This window comes from Cornus florida, unplaced genomic scaffold (genome assembly GCF_030987335.1).
Source record: "Cornus florida cultivar Cherokee Brave unplaced genomic scaffold, ASM3098733v1 CherokeeBrave_3.0.0_Hap2_Chr05, whole genome shotgun sequence".
NCBI lineage: Eukaryota > Viridiplantae > Streptophyta > Magnoliopsida > Cornales > Cornaceae > Cornus > Cornus florida.
Window position 1 is genome coordinate 97462922 of NW_026775575.1, and position 21336 is coordinate 97484257.

The following is a 21336-nucleotide window of genomic DNA, read 5'->3' on the forward strand; positions in this document are numbered from 1 at the left end:
ATATATATATATATGTTATGAAATAAGGACTGAATAGGAGTTTATCAGAACAAAGAGAAAATTAATGGCAAGAAAAATAAATAGGAACACACATAAACTAGATAAGAATTTATACGTAGTTCACCCTCACAAATAGGGTTACGTCCACGGGCCATGATGATTCTTATCACTATAAAGAAGAAGATTACAAACTGAAGAATGTTTTGGTTCTTCCCCACAATAATATCTCTTCCCACACAACTCATTCACCAACAAAGAAGACTCACACAACACTCTCAAGAAAAACCCCAAATAGTATATGGTTTACACAAAGAGAAAAACCCACCCAAATACAAGTTTCAAGTGTCACTTGAAAATTGCACACACAAAACCAATATACTCTCTTGATCCGAATATTTTCTCTCTCTCTATCTCTTACTCAGATGCTTTTCATCGAATGAGTGCAAGGCTATTTATAGCCAAAAATATACTTGGTGTCCAAGTATATTACAAAGCTTCATTTGGAAGCCAAATAGCACTTGCTGCCCAAGAATAATTCTTGTCGCCCAAGAATTTCAAAGCTTCATTTAGAAGCTTCACCATCACACTTCTGTAGCCAATAGATTTTTCCATGTCATAAATGAATTTTAGGCAAATTTTTATCAAATCTCCACCTTGACTAAAATTCTCCACCTTGGCAAAAATTTCAAATAAGCCACAATTTTCAACAAAACTCTATCTTTGGCAAAATTTCTCCACCTTAGCACATATGATAAGACAACATCATAAGTGTCTTTCTTCAATTCAATGTGAGTTATAAAAATAATGCCATTATCATCTCTAACACAAAACAAATTAATAAAGAATTTTAGTTAAGTTTGAGTCATCCTCAAACTTAACCCTCGGGCTTTCATTCTTTAACCCATGCATGTCTTGCGCAGTCATAAGCATACCTCCAGTATTTCTGTCAAACTTTAAGTGCTTACCCTCAGAAAATCTAAGTTTGACATCTCCTTCAACAATCTTCTCCAACTGCCCACTAACCATCGGTTGGTAATGAAAAGTCATCTTCTCACCATTGTGGAGAATAGAACGTCCTTGACTTTTCCTCGCATCTCTATTGTGACCAACTACTTACCTCTCACACATCTTAATAGCACGCGAATGGACTATCTCATTGCCACCAAGATTATTACTAGTTAATATCACACCTGTCCTCATGGGTTTGCCTCCCTATAAGGACTGTTGCAATTTCGGTTGCCATCTGAAAATGGATTTCATTCTCCCACCACGTTGTGTAGTCCCCTCACAACCTTTTTGAGAACTAGGATCGTAACTCCTCTTTCTAATCCTTCATTTGCCAAAACCAGCACGGCCTACATCTTAATGCGCCAAAGATTAAAACTAATCTTGCCATCAAATTTCTCAATCTCGTATCGATCTGGTCGACATCTCAAAAAACTTCCCAAAATATTTTTCAGTGAAAAGTACCGTATCTGTGTACAGTACCGTACGACACGAACCCGAGCTTTGATACCAGTTTGTTATGAAATAGGGACTGAATAGGAGTTTATGAGAACAAAGAGAAAATTAATTACAAGAAAAATCACCCCCACAAATAGGGTTACGTTCACGGACGATGATGATTTGTATCACTATAAAGAAGAAGATTACAAACTGAATAACATTTTGGTTCTTCCCCATAATAATCTCTTTTCTCACACTACTCATTCAGCAACAAAAGAAGACTCACACAACACTCTTAAGAAAAACCCCAAACAGGATATGGTTTACACAAAGAGAAAAACCCACCCAAATACAAGCTTCAAGTGTCACTTGAAGATTGCACACACAAAACGATTTTCTCACACACACAAAATCAATATACTCTCTTGACCCGAATATTGTCTCTCTCTCTCTTACTCGGATGCTTTTCATCGAATGAGTGCAAGGCTATTTATAGCAAAAAATATACTTGGTGTCCAAGTATATTACAAAACTTCCTTTGGAAGCCAAATAGCACTTGCTGCCCAAGAATAATTTTTGTTGCCCAAGAATTTCAAAGCTTCCTTTGGAAGCTAATTTGAAAACTTCACCATCACACTTCTGTGGCCAATAAATTTTTGCCATGTCATAATTGAATTTTAGACAAATTTCTAACAATATATATCACTTCCTAAAGTAAATAATTGCATAGGGTTGCAGGAGTTTTCGTAATCCCAGTGTAAATCTTGGTTCAACTGCTTCATTCTTTGAATGTGAGTACCACCACTTCTATATCAGTCCAACATTAACAACTCGCATTCACTGCCAGTTATAATTTCAATGGTTGTAAAAGACCAAGTCAAAGACAGATTTTCTAATTTTTATAGTTAAATTGACCCAGTCTTAGTAGTAATATTATAAACATTAACTGCTGCATAATTTAACTTGGCTGACAGCATTTAGCCTGTGGATTCCCTAATGTTAAAAGACTTAAAAAACTCTATAAATTGAACTATAACTTCAAACTCTACGCCTAAATTTGCATACAGACAAACATGCACATATATAAAAATGTATATATTCGAAGATTTAACTCAGAATCATTCAGGATCTAGTAAAATTTGTTGCTGCAGTTTTTTGAGTGTGACATGTTTTTTTTTTTTTTTTTTTAAATGTTGTATCATAGAACTTTGGGATGAATTGGGGCCTGCCATGCCGGTCCATATGCATTCTTGTTCGGATTAGAAATCTATAAATAGGCCCCATTCTATCTCCTTATGGCAATCACTTCTGAGAAGCCACTTGAAGAAAAACAAGTGATAGAATTCGAGCCTGTAACTGCACAAAAAGTTACAATGGCCTCTACCCAGTTCATCATCATTGCCATCCTTGCACTCTCCATTTCAGTTTCTGCAAAGGAATTCATTGTTGGGGATGATAGCGGCTGGACCATATACTTTGATTACCAATCCTGGGCTCAGGGAAAGGAGTTCGTGGTCGGAGACAAACTAGGTACTTTAGGACTACTACTCTTAATTTTGAACTTTGCATCATATTTTGATGTTCCGTTGTACAATGCTAAAACAAAATTATCATGATCTTTGAAAAAACTGCAATTCAATTCTGTGCTTCTATCATACCTTAAATTTTAGATATGAGACTAGTTACCTAGTTCACTCTTATCTTCAAAAGAATAATTTGAAAATTAATACTACTTGACTGAATCAACTCTGTATTGCAGTTTTCAATTATCCTGTGGGAGACCACAACGTCTTCAAAGTCAATGGAACTGCTTTCCAAGAGTGCACGAAGCCGCCTCCCAGTGAGGCTCTGACCACCGGAAATGATGTGATCACCCTAGCCACTCCCGGGAGAAAATGGTACATTTGTGGTGTTGGCCAGCATTGTCAGGTTGGCAACCAGAAGCTTGCCATTACTGTGCTACCTCAATCTGTTGCTCCAGCACCTGAGCCTTTCGGAAATTATGGCTCTGAGCCCGCTGAAAGTACTTATGGTCCCGTGCCATCCCCAATGCCAGCCGTATGGTCTGCACGTAAACAAGCTAGAAACTAAGGATATATAAGTGACTGCTGAAGGTTGCATTCCTCCTATGGTTATGCTATTGGATTTTGAATTCGATATGTGCAATGTTATATTTGCTTTGGCTAGGATTTGCCACGTTTATTGGATTGTACTTTTGAATTTGAATAATTAATTTAATTTACTTGTTTTCTATACTCTTTCTGTTGAATTGAGCAAACTTCTCAAGAATAATGTATTTCACTAATTACATAGACGTGGCTTAGATGGGATACTCTGATGTCTTGCACCTAAAGTTCTAGTGAAAACTTTAACTAGTCCAAACAGCAACATATAAAAGAGGGCTCAGTTGATTTTGTTACATGTCATGTTCACTATACACACACTTTCCAATTTTAAAGAAATGGAAGTCATGATTGTCAAATTTTACTTCACCCTTAATGATCCGGGACTGTTCAGAATGTTGGTCACGCGGTGTTACTGCATCGTATTCTTATCATGTAGATACAAGATTAACAATGTGGCATGAAAATGACTTCATCTATGCCAATTCACTTCGAATGGGTGACCTATAGCATATGGAACGAATTTGCAGAGAAACTTAGTGCCAAAAATGGATACTACACCAAAATTTCTCTCTCATACACGAAGGTAGTATCTTATTAGATCGGTTCGATTCAGTACATAAATAGAATGGAGCAGTTTTTTATCCTCCCAAAAAGTGTGCTTAAGAAAATAGAGAGAATTTTAGAGCTTTGTTGTGGTCTAAAGAGGATATGAGACATATATATACACAAAGAACAAAGTGCACTAGGATTGTGGAGTGATTTAATTATATAGAAACTTCAAGGATGTTGAGTTTTAGGGTCTACTAAAGGCAATTTCTTGTAGGACAAATTATTGGGGGTATATATATATCAACTCTAATCAGATCTTAGGGTCTGGTAAAAAATAGAGAGAAGAAGAAACAGAAATCATCATACGTCTTGTGTGATTGATTAATTTGTACTAATACAAGAGAGAGCAATTAAGAGAGATTGAGAGAAAATTCTTCATTGTAATTCTTCATTTTTTTCTTAGTGAATTTGTTCGGTGTGCTCCATGGACATAGTCCTAAGATTTGGGTGAACCATGTATATCTTGTGTTCTTGTGTGTGATTTTTTTTTTTTTTCCCTTTGTGATTGCTTGATTATTCTTTGAACATCGTTAGATATCAAATCGGGTTGTTTGTGCAGAGCAACTCCGAAGATATTTGCGATCCTAAGAGTGAAGGGGCTTGGGGGTTTTAAAGGAATTGACGCTGGCACATTGATGAGAGACATTTGAGCCTCAAGCAAAGATTTAAATATATATATATACATATATAAATTTTTTTTTTTCTCAACAAAAGTAAAACTTATATACTATGGGGAGAAAATTCTACTTAAGAGTTGGTCAAGAAAAAACCAAAGAAATGAAAATAAGGAGTGATATTGAGGTAATTAACAGGATGTGAGCCTTAAAAAATCATCACAAAATCAAAGTTATTTTCTATACGAAATAAATCTGGTTTTATTAATAAATTGTAGAAAAAAAAAAAAAGGTTTTCCTTGGATGAAATAATCCGGTTGTGCAAAGGAATATTAAATATATTTTGATCATAGTATATTATATTATACTATATATATGCTACAAAGTTTGAAAGTTATTGTTGTGCCTCCAGGTAACAACTGTCAACACTACACAGTTTTCACTAAATAGTACTCCGTAATGTTTAAATGCCGCTTTTATTATTATTTTTATTTTTGTCCATAACAACTTCATGATCTGCTTACCACAGAAGGATTCGCACCTATATATATATATATATATATATTCTAAATATCAATGCTTCGAAGTTGTCTGACTCTGGGACCATACCTGATACTGTGAGAGAGAGAGTTTTCAAGGATTTGGGAGATAAAAAGGCTGCAGAGAGGCCTCCCTGCTCCGACTTAAAGCGTCTTATATTACATAAAATTAGGGCTGTTGGACATTGAAGACAACACACATGGAGCCCAATCCATTGGATCCACCTATGGGTCGGGTCATTTATGTAAGTGTTGATTTTGACAACTAGTTGACTAGTTTGACCAGAACGCAGCATGGTATTATAGTACTACTATAGTTGAGTGAAGCTCATTAATTTACTTGAGGATCCTTGAGTAGATTAACCAACTTTGGAATTGTTTCCCAAGTCAGGTTTTACTTATTGTAATTAGTAAAATCAAAATATGACAAATAAATAAGTTGAAAATCACTTAACAATTGAGATGACTAAATTGGAATTTTTTTTTTTTTTTTTTTTTTTTTTTTTTTTTTTTTTTTTTTTTTCTAAAAGTGAATTGTTAAGGAAGCTTAATCAATTAATTATAATTAGGTTACATGTGGAATAAAATTACCAAAGGTGCATGGTGTCCTAAGCCACTTACGCAATAATGATAAATTAGATACAATTTATGAATATTTTGAATATTAAAAAATAGTAACAAAACAGTAATAATATATATATATATATATATTGTTTTTATGACAACTTGTTCAGCTTCTCTTATAATCTACTCCATCATTTATTGAACTCAAAACCCAAACGCATTGTAAATTTGTTAACGTGGGTGGGAAAACCATTGTGCTCACTCTTATAATCAGGTTAATTTATGAAGTTCTGAAGACTGATGGCCTCTCTGGAGTCTGGACACCCACGGAGTTCTTTTTCAGTATTTTACTTGTTTTATGGACATATGTTTATATATATATCACTAAAATTGCATAGGGTTGGAAATCTTGTTTCAACTGCATCATTCTTTGAATGTGAATACCCTCCACTTGTATATCACTCCAACGTGAACAACTCGCATTCACTGCCGGTTATAATTTCAATGGTTGTAAAAGACCAAGTCAAAGACAGATTTTCTAATTTTTATAGTTAAATCGACAGTCATAGTAATAATATTATAAACATTAAGGTTCTGTTTGTTTTGACGTAAAATATTTTTTTTAAAAAATATTTTTTTTTTTCAGGTAAAATATTCTATTATTTTTACTTTGTTGGTGTTAGGTAAATGTTTACATCGAGGTTGAGATCGAGTCTATTGGGCGGGCATGTAAAATAACTTGCCGAAAATTGATAAATAAGTTATCTTTGTTAAATTTTAATATTTTTTTTCATTCGTAAATATTTTGAGACAACCAAACATTAAAAAATAAAAAAAATACGTCCGGAGCCAATTGTTGCATAATTTAACTTGGCTCACAACATTTAGCCGGTAGATTGCCTAATGTTAAAGACTTAAAAAAACTCTATAAATTGAACTATAACTTCAAACTCTACGCCTAAATTTACGTACAGACAAACATTCACATACAAAAATGTATATATTCAAAGAATTAACTCAAAATCGTTCAGGATCTAATAAAATTTGTTGCTGCAGTTCTTTGAGTGTGACATGTTTTTTTTTAAAATGTTAAATCATAGAATTTTGGGATGAATTGGGGCCTGCCATGCCGGTCCATATGCATTCTTGTTCTGATTAGATATCTATAAGTAGGTGCCATTCTATCTCCTTATGGCAATCACTTCTGAGAAGCCACTTGAAGAAAAGCAAGTGATAGAATTAGAGCCTATAACTGCATAAAAGTTACAATGGCCTCTACCCAGTTCATCATCATTGCCATCCTTGCACTCTCCATTTCAGTTTCTGCAAAGGAATTCATTGTTGGGGATGATAGCGGCTGGACCATATACTTCGATTACCAATCCTGGGCTCAGGGAAAGGAGTTCGTGGTTGGAGACAAACTAGGTACTTTAGCTCTACTACGTACTTCTCTTAATTTTGAACTTTGCATCATATTGAACTTTGCATCATATTTTGATGTTCCATTGTACAATGCTAAAACAAAAGTTTCATGATCTTTTAAAAAACTGCAATTCAATTATGTGCTTCTATCATACCTTAAATTTTAGATATGAGACTAGTTACCTTGTTCACTCTTATCTTCAAAAGAATAATTTGAAAATTAATTCTACATGAATGAATCAACTCTGTATTGCAGTTTTCAATTATCTTGTGGGAGACCACAACGTCTTCAAAGTAAATGGAACTGCCTTCCAAGAGTGCACGAAGCCGCCTCCCAGTGAGGCTCTGACCACCGGAAATGATGTGATCACCCTAGCCACTCCCGGGAGAAAATGGTACATATGTGGTGTTGGCCAGCATTGTCAGGTTGGCAACCAGAAGCTTGCCATTACTGTGCTACCTCAATCTGTAGCTCCAGCACCAGAGCCTTTCGGAAATTATGCCTCTGAGCCCGTTGAAAGTAGTTATGGTCCCATGCCATCTCCAATGCCAGCCGTATGGTCTGCACGTAAACTAGCTAGAAACTAAGGATATAGAAGTGACTGCTGAAGTTTGCATTCCTCCTATGGTTATGCTATTGGATTTTGAATTCGATATTTGCAATGTTATATTTGCATTGGCTAGGATTTGTCAGGTTTATTGGATTGTACTCTTGAATTTGAATAATTAATTTAATTTACTTGTTTTCTATACCCTTTTAGTTGAATTGAGCAAACTTCTCAAGATTAATGTATTTTAGTGATTACATAGAAGTGGCTTAGATGGGATACTCTGATGTCTTGCACCTAAAGTTCCAGTGAAAACTTTAACAAGTCCATGCAGTAACATATAAAAGAGGGCTCAGTTGATTTTGTTACATGCCATGTGTAACGACCTTAAACTGATACCATTTATAAAAAAAATTCGGCATGACCTCCACTAAAAAAGGTCCTACGATAACCTGCTTAATGCATAAAAATACAAAGGTCTCTCTCTTGGACCTTCAAAATTTATCTAACCTTTCCCAACACAATGCAAATAATACATTCTAGCATCCCTTTCATCCATTCATCATGCCTCGACATAGTTCATCTCATGGTAGAACATCCAGATACCATTTAATCCAAATATCGTGATTACAATCCCAACAATACATGGTTAAGATCTAAAGTCCATGTCTTACAACGTTTAGACAATTTATAATAAAATTACAGCCCATAAATATAATTACAATAACAAGAGTTCACAAATCTCTATACCCAATATAACAAACTAAGATTTTACAAAAAAATATGTGACTTAAATACAAAAATAGCAAAACTATCTTCTAATCCAATTTAGGCCTATGGTGGAACGTCATCCACCACTTCTTTCCCGTTTCCTGAAAAAAATGTTAAATATAAGGGGTGAGCAAAATTGCTCAGTAGGTGGTGCTTAAGACACACCTCTTATGGCTCCGTGAATCCAAATAATGAATAGGGATAAAGAATAGGGATCATTCTAAACCAAGGAAAACACGAAATAAATTTCTTGAGTTCAAGACTAACAAATTTCTATGACATGAATGCAATGCTATGCATGTTACTCCCCATTTTCAAATTACACTTTAAAAAAAAAACTTCACTTTTCAAACCGTTAACGTAACTCGTCCCTTGATACCCCGTTGGCGACACGAGAGAAGGATTGGCCATTGTCCCTGACCCTTGGTAACCCCGCGGCGTCATTTGGGGCCCAGTTGGCTCAACTACGCTAGGGCGATCTTCCTAATTCCCTCTAGGCTACACTAACGCCACGGACCCTCGGTACCCCCTTGGCGTCCGGGTTTTCACAAAAATCCTTTTCTCAAAAAGGTTTCCCAAATCCCTTTTTTATTCATTTTCAAAACATTTCCGTCCTTCATACCCAATGACATGCATGTATGTCTCATGCCTTCATTACTATGGAAATAAGATAATTTCAAGTAACATAATTAATCATTCTGCCAAAATTTTCAAAGAAAACATATATAGTTACATACATCATTTCTAGCACGATTCACAACACGATAAACATAGAAAATCAACATGTAAGCATGCTTTTAACATAAATCATCATATATTTATATAGAATCATGAACTTTATACATTACAACATAATCATTCTAGGATAATTATCATGAATTAGATAAATTAACAACAATTACATGAAATTAACTCACAAAGGAATAAGAAAATGTGGGTTAGAGACCCCTACCTCAATTTAAGCCAAAAACCCCAATTTTCACCTCAAACCCTCAAAATGGGTCTCAATTTTCGGACTTCCTAGAGTGGCCAAAAGCTGAAATTGCTGGTATGGATTTGAAGATCTCGTCATAGGCTTTAATTTGCCGCAAACGGCATCCAAAATTTCCAAAAGATGAGGAAGTAATCAAGAGTTGAAGTTGTAAAAGAAAAAGAAAAAAACCAAAGCAGCGAGGGAGAGAACACTGGCTGAGAGAGAGAGAATGCTGATTGGAAAAAAAAAGATAGGTCTGTAAATAACCCTTTGTCACATATGGTAGTAAATGATAGAAATGGGTCCCACCAATTTTACAAAATGTTTTATTTAATTAACATTATATATATATATATATATATAAGACATGTCATAAATATTACATTCTCCCCAACTTTAAAAGATTTCGTCCTCGAAATCAAGCCATACCTGAAGGAGAAAACAATTCTGGATACTTGGAGCGAACCTCCTATTCAAACTCCCAAGTAGCCTCCTCGACTCCGTGGTGTTTTTAAAGAACTTTCACCAATGTTATCATCTTGTTCCTCAACACCTTCTGCTGTGTGTCAAGGATCTGAACTGGTCCCTCCTCCTAGGAAACATCCTCATCAATGTCCATATCAACCCAACTCAAAATGTGAGATGGATTTGGCTCGTACTTCTGTAGCATCGATACATGAAAGACATTGTGAACTTTGTCCATCTGTGGTGGCAAAACAAGTCTGTAGGCAACTTCTCCTACCCGGTCCAAGATCTCAAAATGTCCAATGAATCGTGGCGATAACTTGCCACTCTTCTCGAACCTCAACAACCCTTTCCGTGGAGAAACCTAAAGAAAAACGTGGTCTCCCACCTTAAAGGATAATAGCTGTCTCCGCTTATTTGCATAACTCTTCTATCGGCTCTGAGCTGTAAGTAACCTCTGTCTGATCAGCTTAATCTTTTCAGTAGTCTCGAGTATTATGTCGGGTCCTAAGGCGGCTGTCTCGCCCACCTCAGTCCAACAAACTGGAGACCTACAAGGTTTGCCTGTGATGACCCGAATTTTAGGATTTTAATTTAATTTATTTTATGATTTTTAGTGATCTTATTTTAAATTGGAGACTCAGTTTAGTGGATTTGCTATATATATATTTTTGTATGTAGCATCTGATAGAGGTGAGTGTGCTGGACGAAAATGGGAAAGGCAGGAAAAGAATTGATGGGTTGAATTGGTTTTTATTACATATTATTTGTATGTAATTTTTGATAGTGAATTGGTGTGTTGTGTGAACCAGCTGTAGTGGAGAGAGAGAGAGAGAAATGTTTAATGATTGAATTTTGTGATGTCAGTCTGTGAGATAAGAAAGAGGAGTGTGAATTGGTTTTTATTGCATATTATATATTTATGTATATATATCTATATTACATCTTGTTTGTGGAAGGAAGGGGCAGCCGACAGTGGAGAAAGAAAGAAGAAAAATTGAAATGGTGATTATGACTTTTGCAGGCCCCACAGGAAAAGGTGTAATGGGTTTTGATTTTTATCACATATTTATGTATATATATTATATATATATATATATATATTTAATGCATGATATATATATATATATACATATATAATGCATGTGATGATGGAGGGGTGATGCTACCAGCCGAAAGTAATGGGTGAGCTTATGGTCAGGTTGGCTAAGGGAACTGAAAAAAGATTGAAATTGGAAATGGTGTTGATGTTGGCGTGGGTCCCACAAACTTTGAAGTGCTTTGTTTGGTTTTATTACCTTCTAAATATATATTGTCTGTTGAAGCATTTGTTTGGTTCTGATTCCTTCACGTGGGTTCTGATGAAGTGAAGAATTTGTATTGAAAAGTAATGATAAGATTTGGCAGACCACTTTTTGACTTGGGCTTGATTTTTGCATGTGGGTTTGGTGAGCTGAAAGTGGGATTGAGTCGGTGGATTGGCCTATTTAATTGTGTATGTTGTGTGCATATTTGCTAAGTAAGAAAAGACGAGGCAGAGAAGAGAAAAATTAGAGAAACATAGTGAGTTGAGAGAGATGACAGTGAGTAAGCCGAGAGTCTACAGAGGAGGTCTTGGAGCTTGGAGCTTTGATGATCTAGTGGGGAATTAATCTTTTTCAGTGTAGGGTTCTCTATACCTTGAATGGCATGGGGAGGTTTTGCTTCAATATTTTTATTAAATGTTTTCATGAAATGCATATGTATTTTGTTTATACTCACTTGTGTTTATTTTGTGAAGCTGTTTTTGTTAAACCTCCATGAAATTCTTGTTATAGTTTTTCCTACTCGGACTTTTGTCTCACCACCCTCCAGTTTCAGGTACCGATGATGAACGGGGATTGCTAGAGACGGGCTTAGGATGAAGAGTTGGGGTTACAAGTTTTATTTGGAGATTTTTTTTTTTTTTGTATATTTGAGGAAATTGACTTTGTATAAAAGAAGGCATTTTTTTTGTGATCCTGGGTGTATTTTGATGTATTCGGACTTGTATAAATTGAGGATTTTATTGGAATTGTCGGGTCGTGACACTGCCGTACAACGCCTTAAATGGAGCCATCTCAATGCTCGCCTGATAACTGTTGTTGTAGGTAAACTCAATAAGTGGTAGATGATCTTCCCAACTACCACCCAAGTCAAGCACACATGCCCGAAGCATATCCTCAAAGATCTAGATAGTACACTTCGACTGGCCGTCTGTCTGTGGATGGAATGTCGTACTAAGATGCAACACTGAACCGAACGCTGCTTGAAGTCCTTCCCAGAACTTCGAAGTGAACTTGGCATCCCTATCTGAGATAATGGTTACTGGAACTCCATGCAACCTTACAATCTCTTTCACATAAAGTACACCAAGCTTCTCTGCATCATCAGTTGCCTTAATAGGCAAAAAGTGAGCCATCTTGGTCAATCTGTCAACGATGACCCATACAGCTTCATTGCCCCTCCGTGACCTTGGAAGACCTGTCACAAAATCCATAGCAATATGTTCCCATTTCCACTGCGCTACAGGTAATGGTTGCAATAAACCAGCCGGTTTCTGATGCTCAGCCTTCACATGTTGACAGGTAAGGCACTTAGTCACAAACTGTGCAACATCTTTCTTCATCTCGTTCCACCAATACTGGCGCCTCAAATTGTGATACATTTTAGTACCACCTAGATGAACTGCAAAGCAGGAAGTGTGTAACTCCCGTAAGATGTCCTCATAACAAACTGTGGAAACCACCAACAAATCTTTGAACCGTAGACCCCTATCTGCATGCAAGGTCCAATCCTTCACTGTCTCACCACTAGAGATCAAAGCGTGAATGGCATTTAAATCCAGGTCCTGTCTCTGTGACTTAATCATTCGTACAACAAGAGTAGGCTGAGCCACAAGACTAAACAAGAATGTTGGCTTACTGTCAATATCGTCGTCAAAATAATACAAACCTATCTTTGCCAAATCCTTAAGCATCTTCTATTTCCGAATGGCCAAACTAGCCAAAGTTCCACGAGATTTCAGGCTTAAGGCATTTGCTACCATATTTACCTTGCCCGGATGATACTGCAAGTCAAAATTGTAATCTTCCAAGAATTCAACCCATCGCCTCTGTTTGTTGTTCAAGTCCTTTTGGGAAAAAGGGTACTTGAGACTTTTATGATCCGAGTACACCTCGAATATTTCACCATACAAGTAATGTCTCCAACACTTCAAAGCAAATATGACTGCTACTAATTCTATATCATGAGTAGGGTAGTTGTACTCATGAGTCTTCAACTGTCGAGACCCATAAGCCATTTCTACCATCCTGCATCAGCACATATCCTAAACCATCACATGAAGCGTCATAATAAATCACATAACCCAAGCCACGCTCAGTTATCACCAACACTGGAGACGTAGTTAACCTTGTTTTCAACTCTTGAAAAGATGACCCACATGCTTCATTCCACGTAAACTTGATCCCTTTCCGGGTCAAACGGGTCATAGGCGCTGCTAAACAGGAGAAATTTTTCACAAATCTCTAATAGTAACCCGCCAGGCCAAGGAAACTTCGGATCTCAAAAACATTCTTGGGTTGCTCCCAATTCAAAACTACTCAACCTTTGATGGATCCACTAACACTCCACCTTCTGAAACAACATGCCCCAAAAACTTCACCTCCTATAGCCAAAACTCACATTTCTCATATTTGGCATACAATCCGTGCTCCCACAAAATCTGTAAAACAATACTCAAATGGACCTCGTGCTCCTCCCGAGTCCATGAGTACACAAGAATGTCATCCACGAAAACTACCACAAACTGGTCCAAGTAATCGTGAAAGACGCGGTTCATCAAGTCCATGAATGCTGCTGGCGTATTCGTTAAGCCGAAAGGCATAACAAGGAACTCATAATGTCCATACCGTGTACAGAACGCTGTCTTCGAGATATCCTCATCCCTAACTCGTAACTGATAGTTTTTTGACCTCAAGTTAATCTTCGAGAAACAACTGGCTCCCCTTAACTGATCAAATAAATCATCTATCCTTGGCAAAGGATACTTGTTCTTGATGGTGGCATGATTCAACTTCCAGTAATCAATGCACAACCTCAAAGAACCATTTTTTTTCTTTACAAACAAGACCGGTGTGCCCCACGGTGACACACTCGGTCAGATGAAACCTTTCATCCTCAAATCATCAAGCTGTCTTTTCAATTCTTTCAACTCCATCGGTGCCATACGATATGGTGCCATAGAAATCGATGCGGTACCGGACATCAAATCAATAGTGAACTCCACTTCTCGTTGTGGAGGAAACTCTGTTAAAACCTCCGGAAACACATCCAGAAAATCACGAACAACTACAGGATAATCTTCTTCCACTACATCATCTTCTTCAGCTAGAAGACTAGCCAAGAAGTAATCACCACGACTTCGTCCACGAACTCCATAAAATGATGAAGTATGGGAATCACTCTGATCTCCCATGAAAAAGAAACAGTCTTCCTCAGGAGTGCAAACTGTGACTCTACCTCTAAAATTGTCGATCGTGGCACAAAAAGGAAGTTAATTAATCCATCTCGAGAATGACATCAAAGTTAGTCATCTCCAGGAGGATAAGGTCAAACAAAAAAGTCCACTCGGCTATCACAATGGAACAATCCCGCACAACTCGGCTCAAAGACACTGAAACCCCAACTGGCGTATCAACACACAACGCCTGATCCATGAAATTGACCTCTAACCCCGATGCAAGTGCAAATGATGATGAAATGAAGGAATGAGATGCACCAGAGTTAAACAAAACACGGGCCTAAGAACTAAACACTGGAAATATACCTCGGAGAACTGATAGACCAGAAGATGCATCGGCTTGAGCAAGTGCAAAGATACGTCCCTGTGGTGCTTATGCCTGAGAACTGCCAACCTGAACACCTAACTGCTGCACTAACATAGTAGGAGTATCCCTCCTAACTGGCCGTGAACCCTGAAAGGACATGGCAGGCTGTGATGGTGGTGGTCTAAAACCTGACTGAACTGTAGCCGACTGTGACGGCCTGTGACCCTCTGCCACTACCGGTGCCTGCTCCCCGAGTAGGACAATCCTGAATCAGATGGCCCTGCTGGCCACACCCATAACAAGCTCTCGATGGCGCAGAAACTGTGATTAAGTTCGTAGGACATCTGGACTTGTAATGTCCAGGCTACTGATACTAATAACAAATAACTGCACTCTTATTTGACCCAGCTGGTATTAGGAGTAGTAAGAGTGGATCGTGCAGATTGCTGGCCCAGAAACTGAGATGAACCACCTCTATTCCTCTTCCCTGAAGGTCCCTCTGAAAATGACCTTGCATTTGTCTTTTGCTTCCACTGTTCCCTTCTTGCATCTTTATCTTTGGCCTCCGTCTTTAGCATCAATGCTCTTTCCACTGCCTTAGAATAAACCTTGATGCCCTGTGCTGTTAATAATGGCCTCATCTTGTAGTTAAGTCCGGAGATAAACTTCCAAACCTTATCAACTTCATTACTCACCACCTCTGGAGCAAAGCGAGAAAGTGAGGTGAACTTGTTCTCGTACCTCGTCACTGACATATTGCCTTAGATAAGGCCAATAAATTGATCCGTTAACTCCCACCTCTTGGGAGCAGGAAAATACTTCTCATAGAACAGCTCCTTGAACCTATCCCAACTCATCTCTTCAATCTTATACTGATTTATGATCGATTTCCACCAAAACTTGGCATCTTTTAAAAACTTGTAAGTGGCTAGGATGATTTTTAAGTGATCATCCATCACATCTATAGAAGTTAATTGAGTTTCAACTTGATCCATATAGTCATCCGCTTCCATTGGATCTGCACCACCTTCGAACATCGCTGGCATTAACTGAGAAAACCCTTTAATAATCTTAAGACGTTTCTGTGCTAGCGTCTCCTCTACCTAAACTACCGGTTGTGGTACTGGCTGCGGTATCGGCTGTGGATGTGTAGCAATTGTAGCCCTCAAGGCTCTCTGTAACAAACGGTTCAATGCAAGTTTTGCCGAACTTTCACCCTCTTTAACAGGTGCTTCCACATTATCCCTCCTTGTAGGAACAACTCTTGGGGTAATCAAATCCCTAAGAAGTGTGTCCTCATCAACTAGCTCCGCCGGATTGGAGCTAGAGCTCTCGCCAACATCACCCCTTGTTGGCCTAGGGCTAACTTCCCTGGTTCCTCACGCCGTGACATTGTTCTATAAAACAAAGAAAACAGTTCAATAACGATAACACTAAGGTCTAACTGTGAACAACTAAACATAAAAAGATGCTATACTAACACTTAGCAAGCAATACTATGTAATGAACACATTAATATAAGCATATAAGCACATAAGCAAGTAAATAGTTAATCATGTTTTTTCACATAGCAAAACACTTTTGCAAATAAGGAAATAACAATGCAAATAACTTCCCAGACAACCCTAGGTAGGCCTCTACCCGTGTCTTAATGGTTTTCGAACCAAGGCTCTGATACCAAATTTGTAATAACCCTAAACTGATACCATTTATAAAAAAAATTCGGCATGACCTCCGCTAAAAAGGGTCCTACGATAACCTGCTTAATGCATAAAAATACAAAGGTCTTTCTCTTGGACCTTCAAAATTTATCTAACCTGACCCAACATAATGCAAATAATACATTCCAGCATCCCTTTCATCCATTCATCATGCCTCGACATAGTTCATCTCATGGTGGAACATCCACATACCATTTACTCCAAATATCATGATTACAGTCCCAACAATACATGGTTAAGATCTAAAGTCCATGTTTTACAATGTTTAGACAACTTATAATAAAATTACAGCCCATAAATATAATTACAATAACAAGAGTTCACAAATCTCTATACCAAATATAACAAACTAAGATTTTACGAAAAAATATAGGACTTAAATACAAAAATAGCAAAACGATCTTCTAATCCAATTTAGGCTTGTGGTGGAACGTCATCCGCCATTTCTTTCCCGTTTCCTAAAAAAAATGTTAAATATAAGGGGTGAGCAAAATTGCTCAGTAGGTGGTGTCTAAGACACACCTCTTGTGGCCCCGTGAATCCAAATAATGAATAGGGATAAAGAATAGGGATCATTCTAAACCGAGGAAAACATGACATAACTTTCTCGAGTTCAAGACTAACAAATTTCCATACCATGAATGCAATGCTATGCATGTCACTCCCCATTAACAAATTTCACTTCAAAAAAAAAAACTCCACTTTTTAAACCGTTAACGTAACCCGTCCCTCGGTACCCCCTTGGCGATATGAGAGAAGAATTAGCCACTGTCCTTGACCCTTGGTAACCCCACGGCGTCATTTGGGGCCCAGTTGGCTCAACCACGCTAGGGCGATCTCCCTAGTTCTCTCTAGGCTACATTAACGCCACGGACCCTCGGTACCCCCTTGGTGTCCGGGTTTTCACAAAAATCCTTTTCTCAAAAAGGTTTCCCAAATCCCATTTTTATTCATTTTCAAAACATTTCCCGTCCTTCATACCCAATTACATGCATGTATGTCTCATGCCTTCACTACTATGAAAACAAGATAATTTCAAGTAACATAATTAATTATCCTTTGCCAAAATTTTCAAAGAAAACATATATAGTTACATACATCATTTCTAGCACAATTCACAACACGATAAACATGGAAAATCAACATGTAAGCATGCTTTTAACACAAATCAACATGTATATATATAGAATCATGAACTTCATACATTACAACACAATCATTCTAGGATAATTATCATCAATTAGATAAATTAACAACAATTACATAAAATTAACTCACAAAGGAACAAGAAAATGTGGGTTAGAGACCCCTACCTCAATCTAAGCCAAAAGCCCCAATTTTCACCTCAAACCCTCAAAATAGGTCTTAATTTTTGGACTTCCTAGAGTGGCCAAAAGCTGAAATTGCTGGTATGGATTTGAAGATCTCGTCATAGGCTTCAATTTGCCACAAACGGCATCCGAAATTTCCAAAAGATGAGGAAGTAATCAAGAGTTGAAGTTGTAAAAGAAAAAGAAAAAAACCAAAGCAGCGAGGGAGAGAACACTGGCCGAGAGAGGGAGAACGCTGATTGGAAAAAAAAAAATTTGGGTCTGTAAATAACCTTTTGTCACATGTGGTAGTAAATGATAGAAGTGGGTTCCACCAATTTTACAAAATATTTTATTTAATTAACATTATATATATATATATAAAAGACATGTCATAAATATTACATCATGTTCACTATACACACACTTTTCCTATTTTAAAGAAATGAAAGTCATGATTGTCAAATTTTACTTCACTCTTAATGATCCGGGAACTTTTCAGAATGTTTTTCATGCCATGTTACTGCATCTTATTCCTATCATGTAGCTACAAGATTAACAATGTGGCATGAAAATGACTTTATCTATGACCATTCACTTCGAATAAATGACTTCAGTCTATCCTGCTAGCATAATGAATGGATTTGTGGAGAAACTCTGTGCCAAAATTGGATCACTACATCAAAATTTCTTATTCATACATGAAGGTAGTATCTTATTAGATCGGTTCGATTTAGTACATAAGTAGAATGGAACAATTTTTTATCCTCCAAAAAAGTGTGCTTAAGGAAATAGAGATAAAATTTCAGAGGTTTGTTATGGTCTAAACAGGATATGAGACATATATATACACAAAGGCCAAAGTGCACTAAGAAGATGTTTGTGATCCTAAAAGTGAAGAGGGCTGGGGTCTTTGGGCTTTTAAAGGAATAGACGCTGGCACATTGAAAAAAAGACATTTGAGCCTCAAGCAAAGGATTTAAATATATATATATACATATATATTTATATATATTCTCAAGCAAAAGATTTAATTCCTAAATTCTATCATTATATTTGATTTTGTGAGATAATATTTTATTATTGGCAATTATCGTAAATAAAACAAGTCCAAGTCGAGTTGTAATTAAAATTACTTGTCTTGCAAGTTATCAAGACCGACAGTGACTATGGGATTGGAAAGTTGTTCAAACTTACCATGATTGAAGATCAATTGAATAAAAGGGTAAGAACAACACATTATGAATTATTCTAAATAGGTTAGGACACATTCTACACTTTCCACATTTTTCAGAAGTTACCGTAGAATGTTTTTAGGTTGAAAAGAACCAAATTCAAGTTCTGGACAACTTAAACTGGTTCAGCCCCTCTGAACCGGTTCAAGGCTCAAGATTGGCTTCAAAATTCCTTCTGCCAATCTAGAACCAGTTCAGCCCCTCTGAACTGGTTCAAGAAGTCCTGTTCACAGTACAACTTTCAGTTTCCTTTCCTAATTTGTTTCCTAGTTGGTTTAGAAGTGTATCAAATCCTATGCATGAAATTTTCCATATTTTCAGAGGGATTAGGTCATTCTATACTCTATATAAACATTGTCATATACATTGGTTTATTTACGGCTTTTGCATTATCAGTTTGTTATTCTTAAAAAAGCCTTAGGAAGATTTTTTGTCTTAGAAATTCTTAGAGAATTTTTTATTTGTCTTTCGAGAACATATACACATAAACACTTAGTGAGTTCAGCTAGAGTTGTGTTGTTTGAATCCTAATTGTGATCATAAAGTTGCATTTACATCGATCAGACAAAAGCAGATCTACTTCTACATCGAATTTAGACGAGTGGAGAATAGAAGTAAAAGCGATCACACTTTGAAAGGGTTGGAGCATTCGAGGAGTGTTGTCTGATCTACCTACTACTCTTCTACAAAGATCAAGTATAAGCCTGAGGTCAAGTTACTGTTGGACGGGGAGTCGCACAGCCAGAGGATTGTCAGCAGTTGGTGTTTGGTAGAACAATAGGGTGTGAGCCAGAGTCAAAGTTCAGTGTACTTTATTTCAAGCATAATGGATCGGTTTACTTTGGACTGCACAGTCCACAAGGTTTTTCCCATACAAGTAGTTGACGTATTTTATCAATTGGGGTTTCCTCGCTAAAATCCTGGTATCATCTCTAACTTTACTTTGTTTTATTTTATATTGCATGATATTGATTTATTAATTGCAAAAATAAAGAAAGTTGATAAAGACACAGATCTGTTTTAAAATAATGAAAACTTTCTAAGTATTTTCCGTTGCGTACAACTCACAAATTGGTATCAGAGCTAATCTCTACACATTGAGTTGATCCTTGTTGGAAAGTTTTGTTTTATTTTTCAAAAATTGTTTTCAAAATCATGTCTTATGTGTTGAAAGAAGGCGGTTCTAATCAATGTGGTCATTTATTTGAAAGAGATAATTACAATTTTTGGAAATCAAAGATGAGAGCCTATTTGCAAAATTCTGGTGGTAAAACTTGGGCAATAGTTGAATTTGGTTATACATCACTTACAGTAGATACAACTGTAGATGGTAACGTAATCAAAGAGTTAAAAGATGCTTTTGCTTTTACTGCTGTTGAAACTGAGCGTAATGATGCTAATGGCAAAGCTTTATATGCAATTATTAATTCTGTTGTTCCATCTGAATATGCTAGAATTTCTGATTGTAAAACTGCTAAAGAAGTTTGGGATATTTTGCAAGTTACTCATGAAGGAACTTTAAAAGTGAAGTTATCCAAAATTCAGATGCTTTCTCATAACTTTGGGAACATCGCGATGAAAGAAGATGAATCATTTTCTGATTTTTATTCTAGTCTTCTTCAAATAATTTCTGAACTGCATCACTTAGGTAAAAAAGTTAGTAATAAGAAAATCTGTGAGAAAATCTTAAGGACTTTACCTAAAAGATTCCAGATTAGAGTTGAAACCATCACTGAACATTGGGATTTGACTACCTATAAAGTTGATGAGATGATAGGTTCATTGAAAACTTTTGAGATGTAGAATTTTGATTTAAATTAGAAGGAGAATAATCTTGCTTTAAAATCTACACATGTTGAGAATTCTGTGGATGACAACTTTGATGATGATCTTGCATTTTTGTTAAGACAATTCAATCAGATTTGCAAAGACAATATTGGAGAAAGAATAGCAACATGGCTAATCCTCAAATTTTTGACAAGATGTCAAAGTTTAGGTTTAATGAAAAGAAAGTAGAAGAATCAAAAGAAACTGAATTCACTTGCTGAAATTGTGGTGGCAAAGGTCACGTATCCAATGTTTGTCCTAATCCTACGAAAGAACAAAAGGATAGGAATAAAAAAAAAGTAATGAAAGTTTCCAT

The 21336-nt window shown here is 36.6% G+C and overlaps 1 protein-coding gene across 1 annotated transcript; it reads left to right on the forward strand.

Annotated features, from left to right (window-relative positions):
* The first annotated feature begins 2819 nt into the window (after window positions 1–2819).
* LOC132309802 (blue copper protein-like) lies at window positions 2820–7908 on the forward strand. The gene is made up of 4 exons (XM_059808076.1): window positions 2820–2976; window positions 3206–3517; window positions 7162–7323; window positions 7577–7908. Exons 1-4 carry the CDS (start codon window positions 2820–2822, stop codon window positions 7906–7908), a joined length of 963 nt encoding a protein of 320 aa, XP_059664059.1.
* Window positions 7909–21336: the final 13428 nt, after the last annotated feature.

Coding starts and splice junctions, on each gene's coding strand:
- LOC132309802 (XM_059808076.1), top strand. CDS start 2,820: ATGGCCTCTACCCAGTTCATCATCATTGCCATCCTTGCACTCTCCATT. Junction 3,518..7,161: donor GCCAGCCGTATGGTCTGCAC/GTAAACAAGCTA, acceptor ACTGCATAAAAG/TTACAATGGCCTCTACCCAG. Junction 7,324..7,576: donor CGTGGTTGGAGACAAACTAG/GTACTTTAGCTC, acceptor TCTGTATTGCAG/TTTTCAATTATCTTGTGGGA.